Source organism: Paramisgurnus dabryanus, chromosome 24 (genome assembly GCF_030506205.2).
Source record: "Paramisgurnus dabryanus chromosome 24, PD_genome_1.1, whole genome shotgun sequence".
NCBI classification, from domain to species: domain Eukaryota; kingdom Metazoa; phylum Chordata; class Actinopteri; order Cypriniformes; family Cobitidae; genus Paramisgurnus; species Paramisgurnus dabryanus.
In genome coordinates this window covers 6948432-6969134 of record NC_133360.1, presented here as the reverse complement: position 1 = coordinate 6969134, position 20703 = coordinate 6948432, and the positions used below count along the sequence as shown (strand labels likewise).

General features: G+C 33.1%; 2 protein-coding genes across 2 annotated transcripts; both read right to left on the bottom strand.

The window, feature by feature from the left end:
- Positions 1-6612: 6612 nt before the first annotated feature.
- LOC135723938 (uncharacterized) lies at positions 6613-13668 on the bottom strand. The gene is made up of 7 exons (XM_065244458.2): positions 12595-13668; positions 12096-12164; positions 11673-11719; positions 11302-11587; positions 9924-10247; positions 9434-9703; positions 6613-7372 (listed from the first exon to the last, which is right to left on the bottom strand). Exons 2-7 carry the CDS (start codon positions 12154-12156, stop codon positions 7209-7211), a joined length of 1152 nt encoding a protein of 383 aa, XP_065100530.1. The 5' UTR covers positions 12157-12164; positions 12595-13668; the 3' UTR covers positions 6613-7208.
- A 911-nt stretch (positions 13669-14579) lies between these two features.
- On the bottom strand, positions 14580-20408 carry LOC135723954 (uncharacterized). Its single transcript, XM_065244459.1, has 8 exons — positions 20256-20408; positions 19996-20039; positions 19631-19910; positions 17038-17334; positions 16604-16870; positions 15221-15323; positions 14849-14893; positions 14580-14759 (listed from the first exon to the last, which is right to left on the bottom strand). Exons 1-7 carry the CDS (start codon positions 20311-20313, stop codon positions 14884-14886), a joined length of 1059 nt encoding a protein of 352 aa, XP_065100531.1. The 5' UTR covers positions 20314-20408; the 3' UTR covers positions 14580-14759; positions 14849-14883.
- Between the last annotated feature and the right edge of the window lie 295 nt (positions 20409-20703).

Sequence of the window (20703 nt, the reverse complement as noted above, 5' to 3'; positions counted from 1 at the left end):
AACACCTTAAAGGATCAACCAGCAACCCGTAGAGGCATCTTATCTACTGTCGCATCCATCTATGACCCCCTTGGCTTCCTGGCGCCATATGTACTTCACGGAAAAAGAATCCTGCAGGAAATGTGTCACCAAGGAATCAACTGGGATGAACCCCTGCCAGAATCACTGAGGCCAAGGTGGGAGAGCTGGCAACGTGACTTTGCAAACTTAAACAAGGTAAACATAACTCGCTGCTACTTTCCTGCTAGTTTTGGAGAGATTAAAGAAATAGAGTTGCACCACTTTTCGGATGCGAGCACGAGTGGTTATGGACAATGCACCTATTTAAGAGCCACAAACAGTAAAGAGGAGATTCACTGTTCATTGGTAATAGCCAAAGCCCGTGTTTCTCCTACCAAGCTGACTACAATCCCTAGACTTGAGCTAACTGCAGCTGTAGTTTCAGTCTCCATTAGTAACATGTTGAGAGAAGAACTCTGCTATGCTCAAGTCAAAGAGTATTTCTGGACAGATTCTAAGGTAGTTTTGGGCTATGTAAACAATGAGGCACGTCGTTTTCATACCTTTGTAGCGAATAGGGTCCAAATGATTCGCCAAAGTACACAACCTCAGCAATGGTTTTACGTGCCATCTGAAGAGAACCCAGCCGATATGGCATCTAGGGGTAAATCTGTCACCGAGCTTCTCTCTTCTAACTGGTTCACCGGCCCCTCTTTTCTTTGGGAGAAAGACCTGCCCGCAACACAAAGTGTAGAGTTAGAACTGTCTCTTGGAGATCCTGAAGTCAAAAAAATTCAAACAATGTTAACCAAAGTTACGGAGACTTTCAGCCTTTCAGAACGTTTGTCCAAGTTTTCATCATGGTCCAAGGCAGTCAAAGCTGTAGCACGTCTCATCAGAAGGGCCAAGAAAGTCAAATCAGATGCGCCGGCTACAGTGAGTGAACAAGAAAGTGCAGTACGTGTCATCTTACAGGATGTTCAAAGACAAACCTATGAAAAGGAGATAAAACTAATAAACAAAGGCAACCAGCTCCCACATCGCAACAAACTGTTCCACTTAGACATTTTCAGGGACACAGATGGTCTCGTTAAGGTAGGAGGGAGACTTTCATCAATCAAAGACTCTTTCAAACACCCCATTGTGATTCCAAAGGAACATCATGTGACCAAACTCATAATAGCTCACTGTCACAATAAAGTAAAGCATCAAGGAAAGGGCTTCACCACAAACGAAATCAGATCCAGTGGCTACTGGATCCCAGGCATGAGCAGAACCGTTGCTTCTTTTATCCGCCAGTGTGTCATCTGCCGTAGACTCCGCAAGGCTCCGGAGGGTCAGAGAATGAGCGACCTACCTGCAGAACGCTTAGAGCCCTCACCACCATTCACATACTGCGGTATGGACTGTTTTGGCCCTTTTGCAACTACAGAAGGCCGAAAAACACACAAACGATATGGACTTTTGTTCACATGCTTTTGCTCACGAGCCATTCACATTGAGCTTTTAGAGGACCTATCCACTGACACATTTATTAATTCACTAAGGTGTTTCATTGCTATCAGAGGTGCGATTCGCCAAATCAGATGTGACCAGGGAACAAACTTTGTCGGTGCAAAGAATGAGTTTAAAGCTGCTCTTAGTGAACTGGACACTGAAAGACTGAGCACTTACCTGTCTCAAAACCAGTGTGACTTTGTGATGAATGCACCCCACTCCAGTCACGCAGGCGGAGTGTGGGAGCGCCAGATAAGGACTGTCAGAAGTGTGTTGAATACTACTCTGTCACTGGCGCATGGTAGACTAAATGATGCTTCACTAAGGACTTTATTTTATGAAGCTATGGCCATAGTTAACAGTCGCCCGCTGACTGTAGACAACCTTAACAACCCTGACAGCTTGGAACCACTTACCCCTAACCACCTGCTTCACATGAAATCCAGCACAACTCTGCCCCCACCTGGTGCCTTTCCAATGGAGGACCTCTATGGAGCAAAGAGATGGCGTCGCGTGCAGTTTTTGACTGAACAGTTTTGGTGCAGGTGGAGGCGTGAATATTTGCACAACATTATTGCTAGACAGCGCTGGCACTTACCAAAAAGGAATATAACAGAAGGTGACATTGTGCTGGACATTGATGAACTGTCACCCAGAGGTGAGTGGAAACTTGCCAGGGTCCTGGAGACTGTTAAAGGCAAGGACGGACTCGTGAGACGAGTGAAAATCTCCTTTGGAGATAAAAAACTGAATAACAAGGGTCAACGCAGTTGTAAGCTTTCTATTGTGGAGCGTCCTGTTCAAAAATTAATACTGATATTAGAATGTTCATAAACTAATTAAGAGAAATGGTTATTTGTTGAAAATTCTCCGTTGTGGTTATACTGATATAACAAAACGCATAACTTTGTGGGAGTGTAAATAACCATTCAGTATATTTTGTAGGAAATGTGTTTGTCTCTTATTTTGAAATTCTAAAGTGCAATGTTTTAACTTCCGGTGTTAAGCTTCGCGCTTTGTGTTTGGGTTTGAGTGGAGCGCGCGCTCGGGTTAGTGCAGTTTTAGTGTAACGATAGCGTTCATCGACACTGGATGATAAAATATACATGTATTATGCTTGCAGCCCCTCAGAAGAGGCAAAAGCTCTTACGTTGGTGATGTGATGAACGGAAAAGGTTTAACAAAGGATTAAAGCATCATAAAAACCATCAGTAAAGGTTTCTTCTCTGTCTCGGGGGGCATGCTACACAATTAGAAACACCTAAAAATTACGTTTTTTCAACTTAAATTTTTTATATTTTAAGTGACATTTTAAGGTTAAAACCCCAGCAAAAATAACTTAAAATGGTAATACTTAAGTTTTATCAACTTAAATTGTTTCACTTTAAGTGAAATGTTTAAGGTGAAAAAAATATAAAAACATAATTTCAATTGATAACACCCAAAATTAAGGTTAATCAACTTAAATGTTCTCATTTTAAGTAAAATTTTAAGGTGAAAAACCCCCCAGTAAAAATAACTTCAATTGGTAACATAAAAAATTAAGTTTTATCAACTTAAAATGTGCTCATCTTTTTTTTACTGAAAGCAAACTTACAAAATGTTTGACTCTGACAGTAATTGAGGTTATATAATCCCAGAAAACATTTGTGCATTTGATTTTACTACAAATAAATATATTTGAACTCACCATAGACTATAACATTATAACCATGGCATTCTTGAGCCATATTAATGATCAGCTGATAGAGTCCAGAATCTGTTTGAGTGATGTTTTTGATGGTCAGAGATCCAGTTTTACTGTCCAGCTGTACTCTGTTGCGTCTACTATCACACTGGCTGTATGTAGTTGTGTTTGCATAGAGTTTAGCAATGAAAGTGTTTCCTCCATAAATCCACTTTATGTTTTCATTCTGTCGTTCAGTAATGTTAGTGTGTACAGTAACAGAGTCTCCCTTACTTACTAACATTGTTGGTAAATCTGAAAACATTAAGAGACCGTTTTAAACACAAAGAGAGACAGCTGAGGGACATCATTAAATGCTTTATGTTTCATTCAATAGACAAATTCCATTTTGGGGCAGTCCTATCTAACTATATTAAACCAAAAATAACAAAAATAAAACTGTGCCCAACATAATGGAAACAGTGTCAACTGTTGGACAGTTTTAGTAAATGAGCTCAATAAACAGACAGTAATATCACAGCTGTCTTACCTGGACACGTCTGACAGAGCTGAGTAATGTTGAGATATGTAGTCCGATTGGTGTTTGAATTGGACACCACACAACGGTAGTCATTTTTATCCTGATTGTCCACCTCTAGATATAATCTGGTATTAAAATCAGAAATCGTGAGGTTGGAGTTTAAACTGCTCCCATTATACCACAAGAGCTGTGCCTGTAAAACACTGGGCACCGAACACTCAGCGACACATTTTGTGTTTGAACAATCTTCAAATGGATAATATCTAGTAATTGTAGCAGATAGGATCTGAAAAACATGAGAAAAAAATTAAAAAGCATTACATTGATCTTAAAAAAAAAAAACATTTTAAAAGGCAAACTAAAGCGAGATGTGATAAATTTCAGTATTACATCAGTAATATGAGTTTCATCTGCCTTCGCTCCATTAAAAGAAACATCTGGAAAACATATAGAAAAAATATTTACAGATATATAAAAAACATAGACTGTTTGCTTCTTAACAAGTTTAAAACAATCAGCAACCACACTGTAGCAACATGTATTTGTATGTTACTTTAACTTAACAAATTAAGTTTTTAACAACTTGTTTTTTTAAGTTATGTCAACTTATCACAAGTCAAAACTTAAAATATTAAGTTTCAAGTTCATGCTGCGTTTTTATTATATGCCCACATTCCCTCTAAAACCAGCAAACCACCTTGAGCTAGTCTTGTGTACGGGAAATAGACATACAATTTTTGTACAGGCCAAAATAAAAAAATATTATAATAAGTTGGTATTAAAACAAACCATTATTTTATTAAAACGAAATTCTTGACATTTATGCTTAAAAAAATCTGATTTTTACCACACAAGAGCTTTGATAGAAAGAGAAAAGTCAATGGAAAAAGAGACATGTTCTTCAGTCAAAGAAACTCTGTTTAGTCCTTATTGATCTAAAACACACAAAAAAGATGAAAGCATTGGAATCTTTGCTAAACATTCTTACAAAGCAAAAGATGAACTGAGGTATACACACAAGTCAGCACTGCAAGAAGTAGAGCAGTTGTTTTGCGCATCACAGCTTCAGTGTCAAACATAAATTACATTTTTATTAAATATGATTTATTAAAAAAACTTAAAGTTAACAGTATCCACTGCACTATAAAAATTCCTTGTTGCACTTACGTTTTTAAGTCAATTTGCAATGAAAATTGCATAAAACTTTCATGACTGATCCGTGTTGGGGAAAGTGACTTTTAAAAGTAATGCATTACAATATTAAGTAACTCCCCAAAAAAGTAACTAATTACGTAACTTAGTTACTTTTTATGGAGAGTAATACTTACCTTTCTTTTAAGTTACTTTTGCATTACTTTTTCTTTGCTTGATCTCTCTCAGGCCTTGCAGGTGTTTTTATGACTAAGAAGTTATTCAAAAATCGCATATTTCCATCATAAAAATGTCAAGGTGTTTCCTGCCATCTCAGTTTCTGATTCAAACTGCTTCCGCTAAGGCACACACGCATAAGAGTGCGTAATTCTACATGACTAGGTTCAGTTTAATTTAGTACACTATTTTTTATCAAATTAATTAAACTGAAAAGTAACTCGCATAATTTTTTTTTAAAGTAACTCAAGATTAATGTTTACATTTATAAAGTAATCCGATACTTTACTTGTTACTTCAGAAAAGTAATAATATTAACTAATGAGTGTTACTTGTAATGCATTACCCCCAACACTGCTAGTGAGGAGTTTCTATGAATTATAAAGTTGAAATCACTTCAGCTAATAACTTTATAATAGCATCTTTATAAAAAGTTGCAATTAATTATAAATGCAAGTTAATTAAACTTAATCAATTAAGTGCAACAAGAAAATTATGGCAACAAATTCCCAGCAGTATTTTTTAATAATAAAACACAATGACATTTTGAATGAAATAAGTATTATTTGGTAAAAGTGAATGATCAAAAATAGCTTAATTACGTGAAACATATCTATGAAAACATTACATAAACACCCCAATAGAAAAGAAAGGAAAATCTCCAACCAGATTGGTAAATCCAAATATTTTTAGCATTTAAAAATTTAAATATTTATGAACTAACCTTTTCAGTATGATTCACCACATTTGATTCAAAACCAACGCATTTGAAAACACAAAAGCTATATGACTATAAAGTAAATGAGTGAATTATTATCAGATACACAATAATGTGTAATTAAACATTTTATCCCACCTGACCTGTGACTGTCTATTCCTCTAAAGAGCCTGTCCAAAAGCCCAGATTATGGTGTGCTTACAGTGAAAGTGTTGATTCATAGGTGTTGATCTTAAAACGAAAGAAAAACTACAGAATAAGTCCTGTGATCGTGTTAGTACGTTTGTACTTTTTAACTTCCCTTTGTGTCTGAAAAGCTGAGCTCGTTTAGTCTTTTCAGCATTTACACTTCCCTTCTGGAAATCTATGTCATTTGTTTTACTGATAGCTCCGTCATCATCGTTTGTGTAGTTGCAAATTTCAAACTGTACTAGAAGAGGGCGATACACAGTGAGACTGAATGCAAAACCTGATTAATACGAAGTATTAAATGACAGATGTGACATTAATAATGTTTGTAATATGAGAATCGAGAGTTCTGGGAGTTAATAAATGTAACAGTCTTTACATTGAAACTAAATGGCATAAACTGGTTTCAAATGGAAAAGTTGTACTGAACAACTGTAATATCCACGATCTCTGAAAATAATAGATTAGTTAGATTTAAAACACTTTCAAATTTCAAATAAAGAGGTATGAAACAATGCACAAAGACATTGACCAATGACATATTATAATATCTTTATTATCAACTTTATTACATTTCTTCTGTAACACAATTTTTTACCATAAAAAATGTAATTACTGCTAATAATAAAAAAATCTAACAAATCAACCTTAAAAGCATCAATGTTCTCCAGGTTTCAAGTATCTAATGAAAATAATGTTTTGATAGCTATAGAATTGAGCAATTCCAGCGTCATGGACGTGACATTAGTCAAAACTTGAAATATAATTCTCAGAGAATGTATTTATCATGTTGAACCATCTGTTTATATTTACTATAATAAAGTTCAGACATCAGAAAAATATCAATCTATACTCTTAAGGGAAACATGCATGCATTATAAACGTGATAAAAGGACAGAACATTTTTGTGAGACAACATCCTTTGTAGGATTTCGATGAAATAAAAGACACAAACCAGAATCAATAATACCTGAATGAATGGAGAAGAGATTACATTTTTATATATATTTTATTTTTGTATGCACATTTATGATGTGTCATTTCTTTGTTATGGACTTCACAATTCTGACAATGCATGAGTATTCAAATCACCAAATATTCACATAAAAACTTTACTTTTCATGATAAGGTTGACATTTGCATGAAATTGTTCAAGTACTAAATATTGCTCCTCGACAAACAAAACTGATAATAACAGAAGATATTTTAGATCTTCATTTTAAAAACTATTAAAAAGTGTTATATCTGGTATACTGTGGTATGTTGCCCTCTTGATTTGCTCCCCTCCTCCTGTAGCAAAACCAGCATATGAAACCAAAAGCAACAATGAGACAAAAAACAACACCAACAGAAGCTACAGTTATAGCAGCAGTGCTAAATTCTTGGATTTCTTCTGTAATGAACAAACAGAAAACAGTAATTAGTGTAACTAACTTGTGTATCAAATAAAAAAAAACAAAATTCTATTTGATCTTTAATATAGATGCAGTATAGCTAACATGACCCAAAGAAAATATAAAAAATTGGATCTGGACAATTGAGCAGCTCAAATGCAAAAGTCGTTAAACCCCACCCCTGTTAGAAATGAGATGATGTTAATGATATTAACTGATTGCTCTCGACATGTCCATCAAATACTTTCGCTTCAAATCTGCTTAATCCCTGTCTCTGGCCATTCAAAAATACCGGTTTATTGGCAAAAACCATTAAGAGTCTGATGAAAATTTAGCAGACGAAGCTGGGCCGGATCTGGCCCAGAGTAGTCTGCTTTCGGGGAAAACGTGTCAGACGCATGGTGGGTTTTGCATCTGAGCTCTTCAATTCTTCATGAGTATATTACAAGATTGTAAGAGTCATTAAGCTGAACTAAAGTCAAAAGAACCAAAGTTAAAGAAACTTTGGATAGGAAAAAATAATACACGAGTAATAAAGATTGGCTGTGCCCATACCCCCTAAAATATATTTCTGTAAATATATGCTTAATACATTTTGTAGAAAGTAAAGCTTAAATAAATATACTTTTGAATTTGAAAATATATTTTGTTTTAACCTATATTATATATTAAACATATATTAACATTTATTTTAAAATTAATTGCAGTAGAAAAATCTCGTTTTACAACTCATATGGCAAAAAATAAATACATTTTTTGCCCAAAAGTATAAAAGTTTGTATAAAATATAAAATTATAAGCATATTTTTGCAGTTGAAAATATATTTAATTTTAACCTTTCCAAACATGTTATGTTTACAGGTTTGTAAGTTTCTCTTCCAATGCGACTCGAATATAAATGCTTTAAAATATTTTTGTAAACATCTTTCAAAATATAAAAAATTGCCAGAAATACATATTTGTGAAAAATACATTTTTGTAAAAAAAATTCAAATAATATTTCAACACATATATTTTTTTGTCCGTTTTTCATGTATATTTTAAAATAAATTTCAAATTATATTTCAGAACATATATTTTTGACAATTTTTTATGTATATTTTAAAATATATTTCAAATTATATTTCAGAACATATATTTTTGACAATTTTTTATGTATATTTTAAAATATATTTCAAATTATATTTCAGCACATATATTTTTGTCCATTTTTATGTATTTTTCTTAAATATATTTGAAATTATATTTCTGCGCATATATTTTTGTCCATTTTTATGTATATTTTAAAATATATTTCAGCACATATATTTTTGTCCATTTTTTATGTATATTTTAAAATATATTTCAAATTATATTTCAGCACATAATATATTTTTTGGCCATTTTTATGTACATTTTAAAATATATTTCAAATTATATTTCAGCACATATATTTTTGTCCATTTTTATGTATTTTTCTTAAATATATTTGAAATTATATTTCTGCGCATATATTTTTGTCCATTTTTATGTATATTTTAAAATATATTTCAGCACATATATTTTTGTCCATTTTTTATGTATATTTTAAAATATATTTCAAATTATATTTCAGCACATAATATATTTTTTGGCCATTTTTATGTACATTTTAAAATATATTTCAAATTATATTTCAGCACATATATTTTTTTTTCCATTTTTTAATGTATATTTTAAAATATATTTCAAATTATATTTCACTGAAAAAATGATTCATTGAATTTGTTTAAATGTAGCTTTAATAAATTGATTGCAACCACTTACCTTAATAAAATGATTAAATTCAATGAATAATTTTTTTCAGTTTTCAGCACATATATTTTTTGGCATTTATTATGTAGATTTTAAAATATATTTCAAATTATATTTCAGCACATATATTTTTGTCACTTTTTAATGTATATTTTAAAATATATTTCAAATTATATTTCAGCACATATATTTTTGGCCATTTTTTTGTACATATTTCAAATTATATTTGAAAATGTATTTTTTGCCATATGGGTGTAAACAAACATTAATATCATCTACTGTCTTACCTCTACACAGTGCTTTGATGTTGAGTTGTGTAGTTTTGTTGGTGAATGAATTGCTCAGCACACAGCTGTAAGTGTTTGGATCCCGAAATTCAACCTCCATACAAAGAAAGTTGCTTTTGGGATCAGACCCACTGATGTTGGACAATAAACTGCTTCCTTTGTACCAGGACAGAGTCACCTGTGTCACCTTCACTGAACACATCACAACACATTTTAATGATGGGGAACATTGTGTCGAGTCATTGGTGATGACAGGAACGGGCAGAGGATCTAAAAACATTTAAGACATGAATGATCAACGAACGTACAAACAAAACACTGGATATTGGACATAACACACCGCTGCTGGGTCATTATAATGCATATTTGAATAACACCAACCCAACATTGGGTCATTTTAACCCAGCATGTGGTTTGTCCAATATTTACCCAACATGGGTAAAATATAACCCAGCCATTTTTATGAATGAGTGAATGGATTTTAACTTACCATAGACGATAACATTATATCCCTGACATTCTTGTTGCTGGTGATTAATCAGTGATCCAGTTGGACTTTTTAGTTTATAGAGTCCAGTGTGTTTTTTACTGAGGTTAGTGATGGTGAGCGATCCAGTTTCACTGTCCAATTGAAGCATGTTACTAAATCTACCATCAATACAGTCATGATATATGGTCAAGTTTTCGTAAAATTCAGAAATAAAAGTGCTTTCATAAAACCACATGATGTCATCCCCATCATGTAGTTTAGTAAGGTTAGTGGATAAAGTGACCGACTCCCCTTCATTCACTGGTATCAGTGTTGTTGTTACAACTGTTTCAAAACACACCAAAATGAAACATATTAAACATAATATCAATGGTGAAATCTGCTTCGGTTTATGTTTGAGAGACCCTGGCTTGATTTTGTATGTTTTTAAGAATTAAAAATAAAGGATTAAAGGTTAAAGGATTAGTCAATTTTCTTAAAAAATTCCAGATAATTTACTCACCACCATGTCATCCAAAATGTTGATGTCTTTCTTTGCTCAGTCCAGAAGTAATTATGTTTTTTGAGGAAAACATTCCAGGATTTTTCTCATTTTAATGGACTTTAATGGACCCCAACACTTACATTTTTTTTTTCAACAGAGTTTCAAAGGACTCTAAACGATCTCAAACGAGGCATAAGGGTCTTATCTAGCGAAACGATTGTTGTTGAATTTTTGGCAAGAAAAATAAAAAATATGCACTTTAAACCACAACTTCTCGTCTATCTGCGGTCATGTGATGCACCAGGGTGACCTCACGTAATACATCATCACGTCAAGAGGTCACGGATGACGGATCGAAACTACGCCCCAGTGTTTACAAGTGTGGAGAAAGAGGACCGTTCCAACATTGTTGTATGTGGAATGATACTAATTAATGTCTTTGTATCAGTTTTTTGTTTAAAATTGGTCCACAAATGTGCGTTTCATATATGTAACACGTGACCTTTCCACGGCATTACGCAATTACGTGAGGTTTCGCTGGCGTGTCACAGGACCGGAGGCAGACGAGAAGCTGTGGTTTAAAAGTGCATATTTTTAATTTTTCCTGCCAAAAATGACAATCGTTTCGCTAGATATGACCTTTATGCCTCGTTTGGGATCGTTAAGAGTCCTTTGAAACTGCAATTTTAAACTGCATTAAAACTGTTAAGTGTTGGGGTCCATTAAAGTCCATTAAAATGAGAAAAATCCTGAAATGTTTTCCTCAAAAAACATAATTTCTTCTCGACTAAACAAAGAAAGACATCAACATTTTGGATGACATGGTGGTGAGTAAATCATCTGGATTTTTCTATTTCTTTAACAAACAACAAACATCACAGATCAACTTCTCACCTGAACATATCTGACAGAGATGAGTAACATTGAGATATGCTATTGAAGAGCTGCTGGTCTCTGAACTGGACACCGCACAGCTGTAGTTGTTTTTATCCTCTTTATGAACCACAAGATAAAGTTTGTTGTTAAGATTGGAAACCGTGATGCTGGAGTATGAAACACTTCCATTAAACCACGAGAGCTGAGCCTGAGAAACACTCGACACCGAACACATCACCAGACAATTTTGTTGTAGACCTTCGTTACACGGAGGATAATCTCTGATAATATTAGGAGCTGGGATCTGAAAACCACAAGAAAGTAATTAAAAACAATATTTATACAAAAAATTTACAGTAGATGTTACTTTCTAGAGTCTTTGGTATTACATCAGATGTATCAGTGTTGTTTGTCATCACTCCATCAGAAGAAACATCTGAAAAACAGACAGAAATCAAACTAAATCGTGTGATTTAATTACCTGTTTCAAAACAGACTATCATAATATGTTTTTTTTAATATTTGGGACATAGACGTACAGATTTGGACATGAAGATGGTATTTAAAGGCAGGGTGCATGATCTCTGAAAGGCAATCTTGATATTCGAAAACAAACACGCCCTTACCCCAATAGAATCTGGACCTTATTTTGATAGACCCGCCCTACACATACACAACCCAGGCAACAAAGTCGATTAGTAGACCCTTACTGCTGATTGGCTACAAGTGTGTTTTGATACTCGGCCCGACTCCCTTTTCCCAAGGGTTTCTCAAAAATCATGCACCCCGATTTTAATAAATGTAAACTTTACCACACAAGAGCTTTAGTAGATAAAGCAAACCAAACAGAGCGTGAGCCATATTCTTGATCATTTTTTTATCTAAACACAAAAAAACAGAGATTACAAATACATTAAAATACATTTTGGATGCATTGAAGTGTTTGACTGAAGTTTCAGTGTTTGTGATTGATGAATCAGATATTTTTTGCCATTGTTTTGTCTTAAGATGCACACCTGTATTATAAGATTTGTTTGTAAAAACTTCTTAAATGTCCTAATATAACCAAAGCCTAGTCTTGGATTAATCTAAATCCTGTCTGGGAAATCACCCCTAAAAGTGAACCATAAAAAATCTGCAGACTTACTACAAAAAGTATAAAAAATTAACGTTTATGAATCAAATGGAATTGTAAATTTGCTTTGATATGAATTATTACATTTTGATATTTATAATTCGGAAGAAAAAACACTCAAAATGACTATAAGGAAGATTAATAACAAAACTATAATTTTAAGCATTTGATCTCACCTTTACTCAGCAGATTCTGCGTACAGTCAGTGTGTGAGAAAACTAAGCCTAAAACCGAATGATGAAAATAAAACAAAAACTACATACAAAGTTCCTGTCTGTGGTCTTGATTCCCGTGATGTTTCTGTGGATTGGTCGATTTCAGTTTTTTTACTTTGATGTAAGTGCTTGACATGTCAGTGAGCTTTAAAATATTTATTTGATGTAGGGTTAAGATAAAAATGTACAAATTGTTTTAGCCACACTGTGCAACTGATCAGTCATCTGTGTACAAAACTTCAAAACATAGAAAAACACATAGAAATGGAAAAAGAACAAAGAAATATCACACAAACACATCTGAAAAATACATCTCTACAATCTGAAAAATAAAAATCTCAAACAGTGGGATTGAAACAATAATCAGCTTAGATAGTCAAAATAACTAGAAACGAGATAAAGTTTTCACAATGTTATTGGCAATCATATGGCTGATGTTTTTTATGGATATTTTGTATAAGTTGTGCTCGTATTCAGTGGTGCCTGAAAAATTGTTTATACTCTTTCTTTATCCCCCATTTATACCCCATGCAATCAAAAAAAAAAAAAAAATGAATTTAAACTCTAATTAAAAAAATTGTAAAATTACTATAAAATGAAAGCAATTTCAATGCAGTTTACTGACATCTGGTGGTGATAAGGGGAAACTTTTGCTTTGCAATGCAGTTTGGTTTGAGCCCCACTTTACTTTTTGTTAAGTTTGCTCTACTAAATTAAAGGAACAGTATGTAGGATTGTGGCCAAAACTGGTATTGCAATCACAAAACATGTGGCTAAAGCTGGTACTGCAATCACACAGCTGGTGGCCAATATACAAAACGACAACATAAACGACAACATTTTTTTTACTTTTTTTTTTTTTTTTTTTTTTTTTTACTTTTGTGTAAATTCTTATACTTGTTTTGTAAGCTGTTCTTTTTATTACTATGGACCAGGATTTTTGTGTCCTTAATAAAGATTTAATAATAATAATAAAAAAACATCAGTTGAGGGCTGCAACTCCACTTTTTCAATGATAATATCCTGGTTATACCACTGTTGTCAGTGATATAAGTATTTGAAATGAAAATTATTTCTTAATGTCTAGTGACATTTCAGGGCCATTTAATGATTAATTGATATAAATTTCTTACATACTGTTCCTTTAAATATACTGATATTAAAAAATAATATCCCATTTGTCTTTCGCTGCTCACACTGTCACTGAAAGACAAACATATCTATGGCTATTTGAAAAAAAAAACTGAATAAGGTTTAGAAACCAACAAAAAATCGCAAGTTTTTATTTTAATTGTTTTTATTTTTGTAAGTGCCTGTGATGTTCAAAGGTACCAACTCGATGTCACTTAATTCTTTCCCTGTCATTTACAAGTTATCTCGTCAATTTAGAGAAAACATTTGCATATAAAGGTGTCCCTGATGATTTTTTATGTTAATCTGCAATTATCCACTAGATGGCGCACTTAACCAATTTACAAAAAACTGAAGACAAAACGTAATTTACTCATTTTAAACTATGTGTATGTTTTGATAATCGTTCTGAATCTGATCTCTAACAAAATTCCTTCACAAAAATGAAGTTATTTCAGCTTTTTGCAAAAAAATTGAATTTTTAAAGAAAAAATACCCATATTTAAGAGTTTATAAACAGAGAAAAAATAGAGATAGGATGAAACGTTTTTCCTCGTTTTGTTTCTAAGCAGAAGGTCTGTTCTTTCATTTGATATATTTATATGTTTATATCATTTTAGAAGACATTATTCTGGAAGGCATTTTGTGAAACTTTTAAAAATCACAAAAAAATGCTGGTGGGTAACTTTTCAAAAACTTTTAAAATCAAGACAAGCTGATGAAAGAGAAAATATTACACCCCTACCTGTGCAAACACAACTAATCGAAACAAAATATATTTACATCACTCCAAGACTTTCAAATTGACACCAAAATGAATATGAAAACACATTTATTGTTGTTTTATAGTATTTCTACAAACATTCTAGCTGTCGTACATCTTTACTATGTGTCTTTCAATATCTGCTTCCAAGGATAACACAATGTCTGTCTGAAATCCACTTTGACCTAAATAAAAAGTCCTTGTTGTTCTGTCTCTTCAGTATGATGTGGACCTGTTACATAAACACATTTTTATATAAACAAAACAGGCAATAATTTGGTATTCAATGGTTTCACCGAAAAATGAAATAAAACCATTTACCTTCTGCAAAGGTTTTGCATGCCGTGGTTTGACCTTTATAGTTGTCTGCGAAAAACAAATTCAAGGGTGCCATCAGATTGATAGATCTTTATTTAGTTTATAAATATATTTAATATATTACATTAAATCTATATGACAGTGTTATAGGGCTCAGCTACTTGGTATGTGAGATTATGAGCCATTTTTTCGTTTTTGTGTCATATCAATCCACCTTACAGTAAAACAATCCTAAAGTCTCTTAAAGTCCAATGTGCCTAAAGATAAAACTAAAATAACAAACACACTAAATATTGCTGTTCCGTTTGTGCGAACAAAAGTTATTACAACTAAGGCAACTCATTTTTGCCCAAATCAGCTGTATGTGATAGTTACCCGTGATATCTTTGTCTTCTCCGGCACCACATCACAACCAAAACCAATAGTATAACAACTATCAATACCCCAAATATAATACCAATACTTGAACGGCTTTCACCTGTAATAACAAACAGAAGACAGTTATAAGTTCAATCAGAGAGTAAATATCAATAGGATTATTAAAGATTAAAAATGCATTTAACTCATTTGTTTACTTCATTTGACCAACAGGTGGCGTTGCTTTGCAAACCTTGTATTATTAATTGTTAAAAGCATTGCCAAGATACAGCTTCAGTTCGTATTTGACATTATTTTTTATATACAGGGTTCACAATATCAAAATCTTCAAATAATTTGTACCATAACGATACATTTGGAGAAGAGCCAATAAGAAAATGCATGACCATATAAAGAATGGTATTATTGTTCTCTGTACGAAAAAATTGAACAATCCCTTAACATTTCAGTAAATAAATCTTTTTTTTTTTTTAAATAAAATCATTTAAAGATATTTTACAATAGAAACAAGCACAAAGCTGCAAACTTATCCCAAACTATATAAAATAATTATCCTAAAAATACACGTGACTGAGAGATAAGGACATTAAAGGGACACTCCACTTTTTTTGAAAATATGCTAATTTTCCAGCTCCCCTAGAGTTAAACATTTGATATTTTTTACCTTTTTGGAATCCATTCAGCTGATCTTCGGGTCTGGCGATACCACTTTTAGCAAAGCTTAGCATAATCCATTGAATCTGATTAGATCATTAGCATTACGCTAAAAAATAACGAAAGACTCTTGACTCTTCTGTAGTTACATCGTGTACTAAGACCGACAAAAAAATAAAAGTTGTGATTTTCTAGGCAGATATGGCTATGAACTATACTCTCATTCTGGCGTAATAATCAAGGACTTTGCTGCCATAACATGGCTGCAGGAGGCGTAGTGATATTACACACTGCCCGAAAATAGTCCCCTGCTATTGAAAGATACTAAGGTGACTATTTGCAGGAGCTGCGTAATTGCAGTCATGTTACGGCAGCAAAGTCCTTGATTATTACGCCAGAATGAGAGTATAGTTCCTAACCATATCAGCCTAAAAGAAATCGCAACTTTTAATTTTCCATCGGTCTTAGTAGACGATGTAACTACAGAAGAGTCAAGTTTTAAACAGGAAAAATATCAAAACTCTTTAGTTATTTTGAGCATGATGCTAATGGTCTAATCAGATTCAATGGATTGTGCTAAGCTATGCTAAAAGTGCTAGCGCCAGACCCGGAGATCGGCTGAATGGATTCCAAAACGATAAAAATCAAATCTTTAACTCTATGGGAGCTGGAAAATTAATTTTTTTTAAAAGTGGAGTGTCTCTTTAATGTTTACTGTGGTCATACCTTTACATAGTTCAGGGATGTTGAGTGGTGTAGTCCTGGTAACTGAATTATTCACCACACAGCTGTATGCGTTTTTATCCTGATATCCCACCTCCAGACAAATAAAGTTGTGTTTGAGATCAGACACACTGATGCTGGACAATGAACTGTTTCCTTTGTACCAGGACAGACTCACATCTCTCACATTCACTGAACACTTTACACTACATTTTGATGATGAAGGACATTGTTTCGAGTCATTTGTGATGACAGGAGCGGGAAGAGGATCTGAAGAACATCACAGAATAAAGAAAATGAATGGTTACATGCCTAGCAATAGCAAACATTTTATTATAATAACTATTTAGTACATTAGTGTACTATAATGTTGCGATTGCTGCCATTTTATAGAAGCAGTAGCCGTAAGTCATTTGTTACAGGTAAGATGAACTCACCGACAGTAATATCATAACTCCGACATCCTTGATGTTGTCCATCGATGCTCAGTTTATAGAGTCCAGAGTGGATTTTACTGATGTTAGTGATGGTGAGAGATCCAGTTTTAATATCCAGCTGAAGTTTGTTAATGAATCTGCCATCCTCACAGCCATAGTATGTAGTTGCGTTTTGACTCGTGTGTTTAGAAATGAGAGTGTTTTCTTTATACATCCAATCTATGTCCACTTGTTTAGTAAGGTTTGCGTTTAAAGTGACAGAATCTCCCTCAGTAACGGATATCTTTGATCCTTTAGCTGTTTCAAAACATAAGAGACCATATCAAACATATAAAACCTGTATGTTACTGTGAAATACAAATATGTAGGGGTGAGCATGCATGAGAGGTAATGGATGAGTATGGGATCTAATTCTTTCAAGCCCAAAGAATGTGCATTAATCTTTCTCAAAATCTGAAAATATCTTAGTATGTGTTTGTTTGAAAAATGATGGACATGTGTAACTCAGATCTCTTGAGAGTGAGTAAATCATGGGATAATTTTCACTTTCGGCCAAACTATCACTTTAAGTTACAAAAATGCATGTTTCCAAGGGGACCACCCCAGTGACAGCTTTTGTACCTTTTTTCTGTGAATGTAGATATTGTCTTTGTACAAATACCACACTTGCGGTATTGGCCACTTGTGTGCACATGCACGCAACAGGAAGTAAGTGCACAAGACTCTTCTTTCATGGGTCAAGACTGTTCATTGCAATGACGTTAATTATTTTGTGTCTGTAATCTAAATAAATTTGTAGATTACTTGCATACATTCTCTTTTTTTAAGTTTTAAGTCTAACATTTTTGGTTTTATTTAATTTTGAAAGAATATTTGGGGGATAATTGCAAAAATGTCAATGTGGTGTAACCGGTCTGTGTCATTTGGTGTAACTAGTGTTTTTTTTATATAAAAATAAAAATATATTCTTAAAAATATGGAAAAAAATAGTATCATCTATAGTTTAGTGTAATATCATTTTTTTTATATACATTTTTACATCATTTGTCAAAGATTATTTAGAAAACAAAACTGTTTTCAGCATATGTCAAGACAAATATTACAAAAACACATTCAAATTTACATTTAGAAATAAATAATTAAATGATATTTTAAAATAATATTTTTTGATGATTACGCTTACATGCCATCAAGGTGGTTAAAATATTAAATATTTCTCATTCTTTGGAGTAATTGGCGGTTATACCATTTGACATTTTCAGGTCCATTCAGTCTTATCTTAAATAAAAATGGTGCAAATGTCATTTTTTTTGCATAAAATTAACATAAATACACCACAAGCATTAAAATAAATCTAATGCATGCTTTCAAAACAATTTTTTAAAAGATTTTTGAATTTCTCATCTTGCCAAACCGATCTGTGTCAATTGGTGTAACTTGTATTTTTAAAATAAAAATATATTCTTAAAAATATGGAAAAAAAATAGTATAATCTATAGTTTAGTGTAATATCATTTTTTTTATATATACATTTTTACATCATTTGTCAAAGATTATTTAGAAAACAGAGCTGTTTTCAGAATATTTCAGTACAAATATTACAAAAACGCATTAAAATTTACATTTACATAATTTTACTAATACAAATGATATATATATATAATTTGATGATTATGCTTACATGCCATCAAGGTGGATAAAATATTTAATATTTCTCGTTCTTTGGCACAATTGGCGGTTACATAATTTGACATTTTCAGGTCCATTACCTTTCATAAAAATGGTGCAAATGTAATTTTTTTATTGCATAAAATTAACATAAATACATTATGTGCATGGAAATAAACCTGATGCATGCTTATAAAACAAGGTTTTTTTTAAAGATTTTTGAATTTCTCATCTTGCCAAACCCTTTTCGTCACTGACCCAGATATGCCCTGTTATCTGCCTTCACTCACCGGCCCATGTCATCAAAATGCCAAACCCTAAACCCAAAGTATCTCTGAAACGCTATTTGAGGCTAAGCGTATCCCATCATGCATTATGTTCTGGTTCTTAACACCCACTAGGCCACATACAGGAAATATGTCAAGTGCACAAGGTATTTGGATAAAGTTTGTGGGGGACAGTATAAATTTTGACCGTTGTCAGTGATTTAGGACATATCTGTCTTTTCCCATTCGAGTAGATTGGACTTTAGTCTTGCATGGCTAAAATAGCAGCCTAGAGGCGATGCAAACATGGCCACAGAGTGCAAAAACCTTATCAAAAAAACTACGTAAGACAGGAAATGAAGAAAAGTGAGCCTGTAGAACAAACAAAATGTATGACAGACATAAAAGTGAGGCTGCATCCTTCGTAGGTCGCATTTGTAGGTTGCATACGTCATCATTTCAGAATATTAACAATTATAAAGTTGACTATTATACTTAGTTAATCATAAATTATTGTAATATGCTTATGACTTGCGAACGTAATGCTCAGTTAGCTGAAATAAACCAGGCTTGATGATGCATGGAGCCTGCATATATGCGACCTGCCGAGGATGCAGCCTTCTGTTTGAGAAACGGACATAATATCAAAGCTGTCCTACCTGAACATGGCCCACAGAGATGAGTAATGTTGAGATATGAAGTTTGATTGGTTCCAGAACTGGACAAAACACAACTAATGTTGCTTTTATCGTTTATTTCCACTTCTAGAAAAAGTTTGGTGTTGAAATTCGAAATTGTGAGGTTGGACAATGAAACGTTTTCTTTAAACCACGAGAGCTGAGCCTGTGGCACACTCGACACCGAGCACACCACGAGGCATTTAGAGCTTGAACCTCCTGCGCATGGTGGATAATCTCTTGTAATTTTAGGGGCTGGGACCTGAAAAGCAAATAAGATAGATAAAAACAAGAATTTTATATAAAAAAGTTGAAGCAGTTTGACATTGGGATAATCTCAGTATTACATCAAGAGTGTTGCCCGTCTTATTCACTCCATCACAAGAAACATCTGAAACACAGAAATTATAAACAAATAAAACTGAATCGTTTATTACCATGTTATAAGAAAATAAACATTGGTTGGCCTGACTAAAAAGCACCAGAATCATCTCCAAAACTAGCAACAAGTAAAAAATGTTATATTAATATAATTTAAAGTTAATAACATAACTTCCTTTTATGCTAACAGTGCAAAAGCTAAATAAAATAGAAAGTACAATTTTACCATTCAAGCACGATAGCAGACAGAGCAAAACAAACAGTGAGTGATTCATATTCTTCATCAGGTGAGAATAAATAAACAAAGAAAATCAAACATAACCAAAGCGTTCAAAGCTTAACGTTCAATTGAGAAGGTGCAAATGCACTGCGTGCTTCTTGTGCGTGCATCTATTTCTCTGTAATCTAACCACAAACCCCAAAAAAACTTTCTCTCACGTCACAACCTGCACAACTGATCTCTCTGTATCCTCTTTGGTGGGTTTCTGTTTTAACTGTTTGCAACATTTTAAAACAACAATGAAGTATCGCTTTGTCGGGTGATTTTCCATTCACTAATGGGGATTAAGAAAATAGTGAATAAAATGAATTTAGGGACTTTATGTGAGAAGATGAAATTACTCATCGACACAGTTGTCGGTGTTGTTGACCTAGTTGCAGTTTTCCTGAATACA

Excerpts from the sequence above, each read along its gene's own strand:
- LOC135723938 (XM_065244458.2), bottom strand. The coding sequence starts at position 12,156 with ATGATCAAGAATATGGCTCACGCTCTGTTTGGTTTGCTTTATCTACTA. Across the intron at positions 10,248-11,301 it reads TCTCTGTCAGATATGTTCAG|TTGTAACAACAACACTGATA; the intron begins GTGAGAAGTTGA and ends GTTTTGAAACAG. Across the intron at positions 9,704-9,923 it reads ATATAATGTTATCGTCTATG|ATCCTCTGCCCGTTCCTGTC; the intron begins GTAAGTTAAAAT and ends AAATGTTTTTAG.
- LOC135723954 (XM_065244459.1), bottom strand. The coding sequence starts at position 20,313 with ATGAAGAATATGAATCACTCACTGTTTGTTTTGCTCTGTCTGCTATCG. Across the intron at positions 19,911-19,995 it reads AGACGGGCAACACTCTTGAT|GTCCCAGCCCCTAAAATTAC; the intron begins GTAATACTGAGA and ends TTTGCTTTTCAG. Across the intron at positions 17,335-19,630 it reads TCTCTGTGGGCCATGTTCAG|CTAAAGGATCAAAGATATCC; the intron begins GTAGGACAGCTT and ends GTTTTGAAACAG.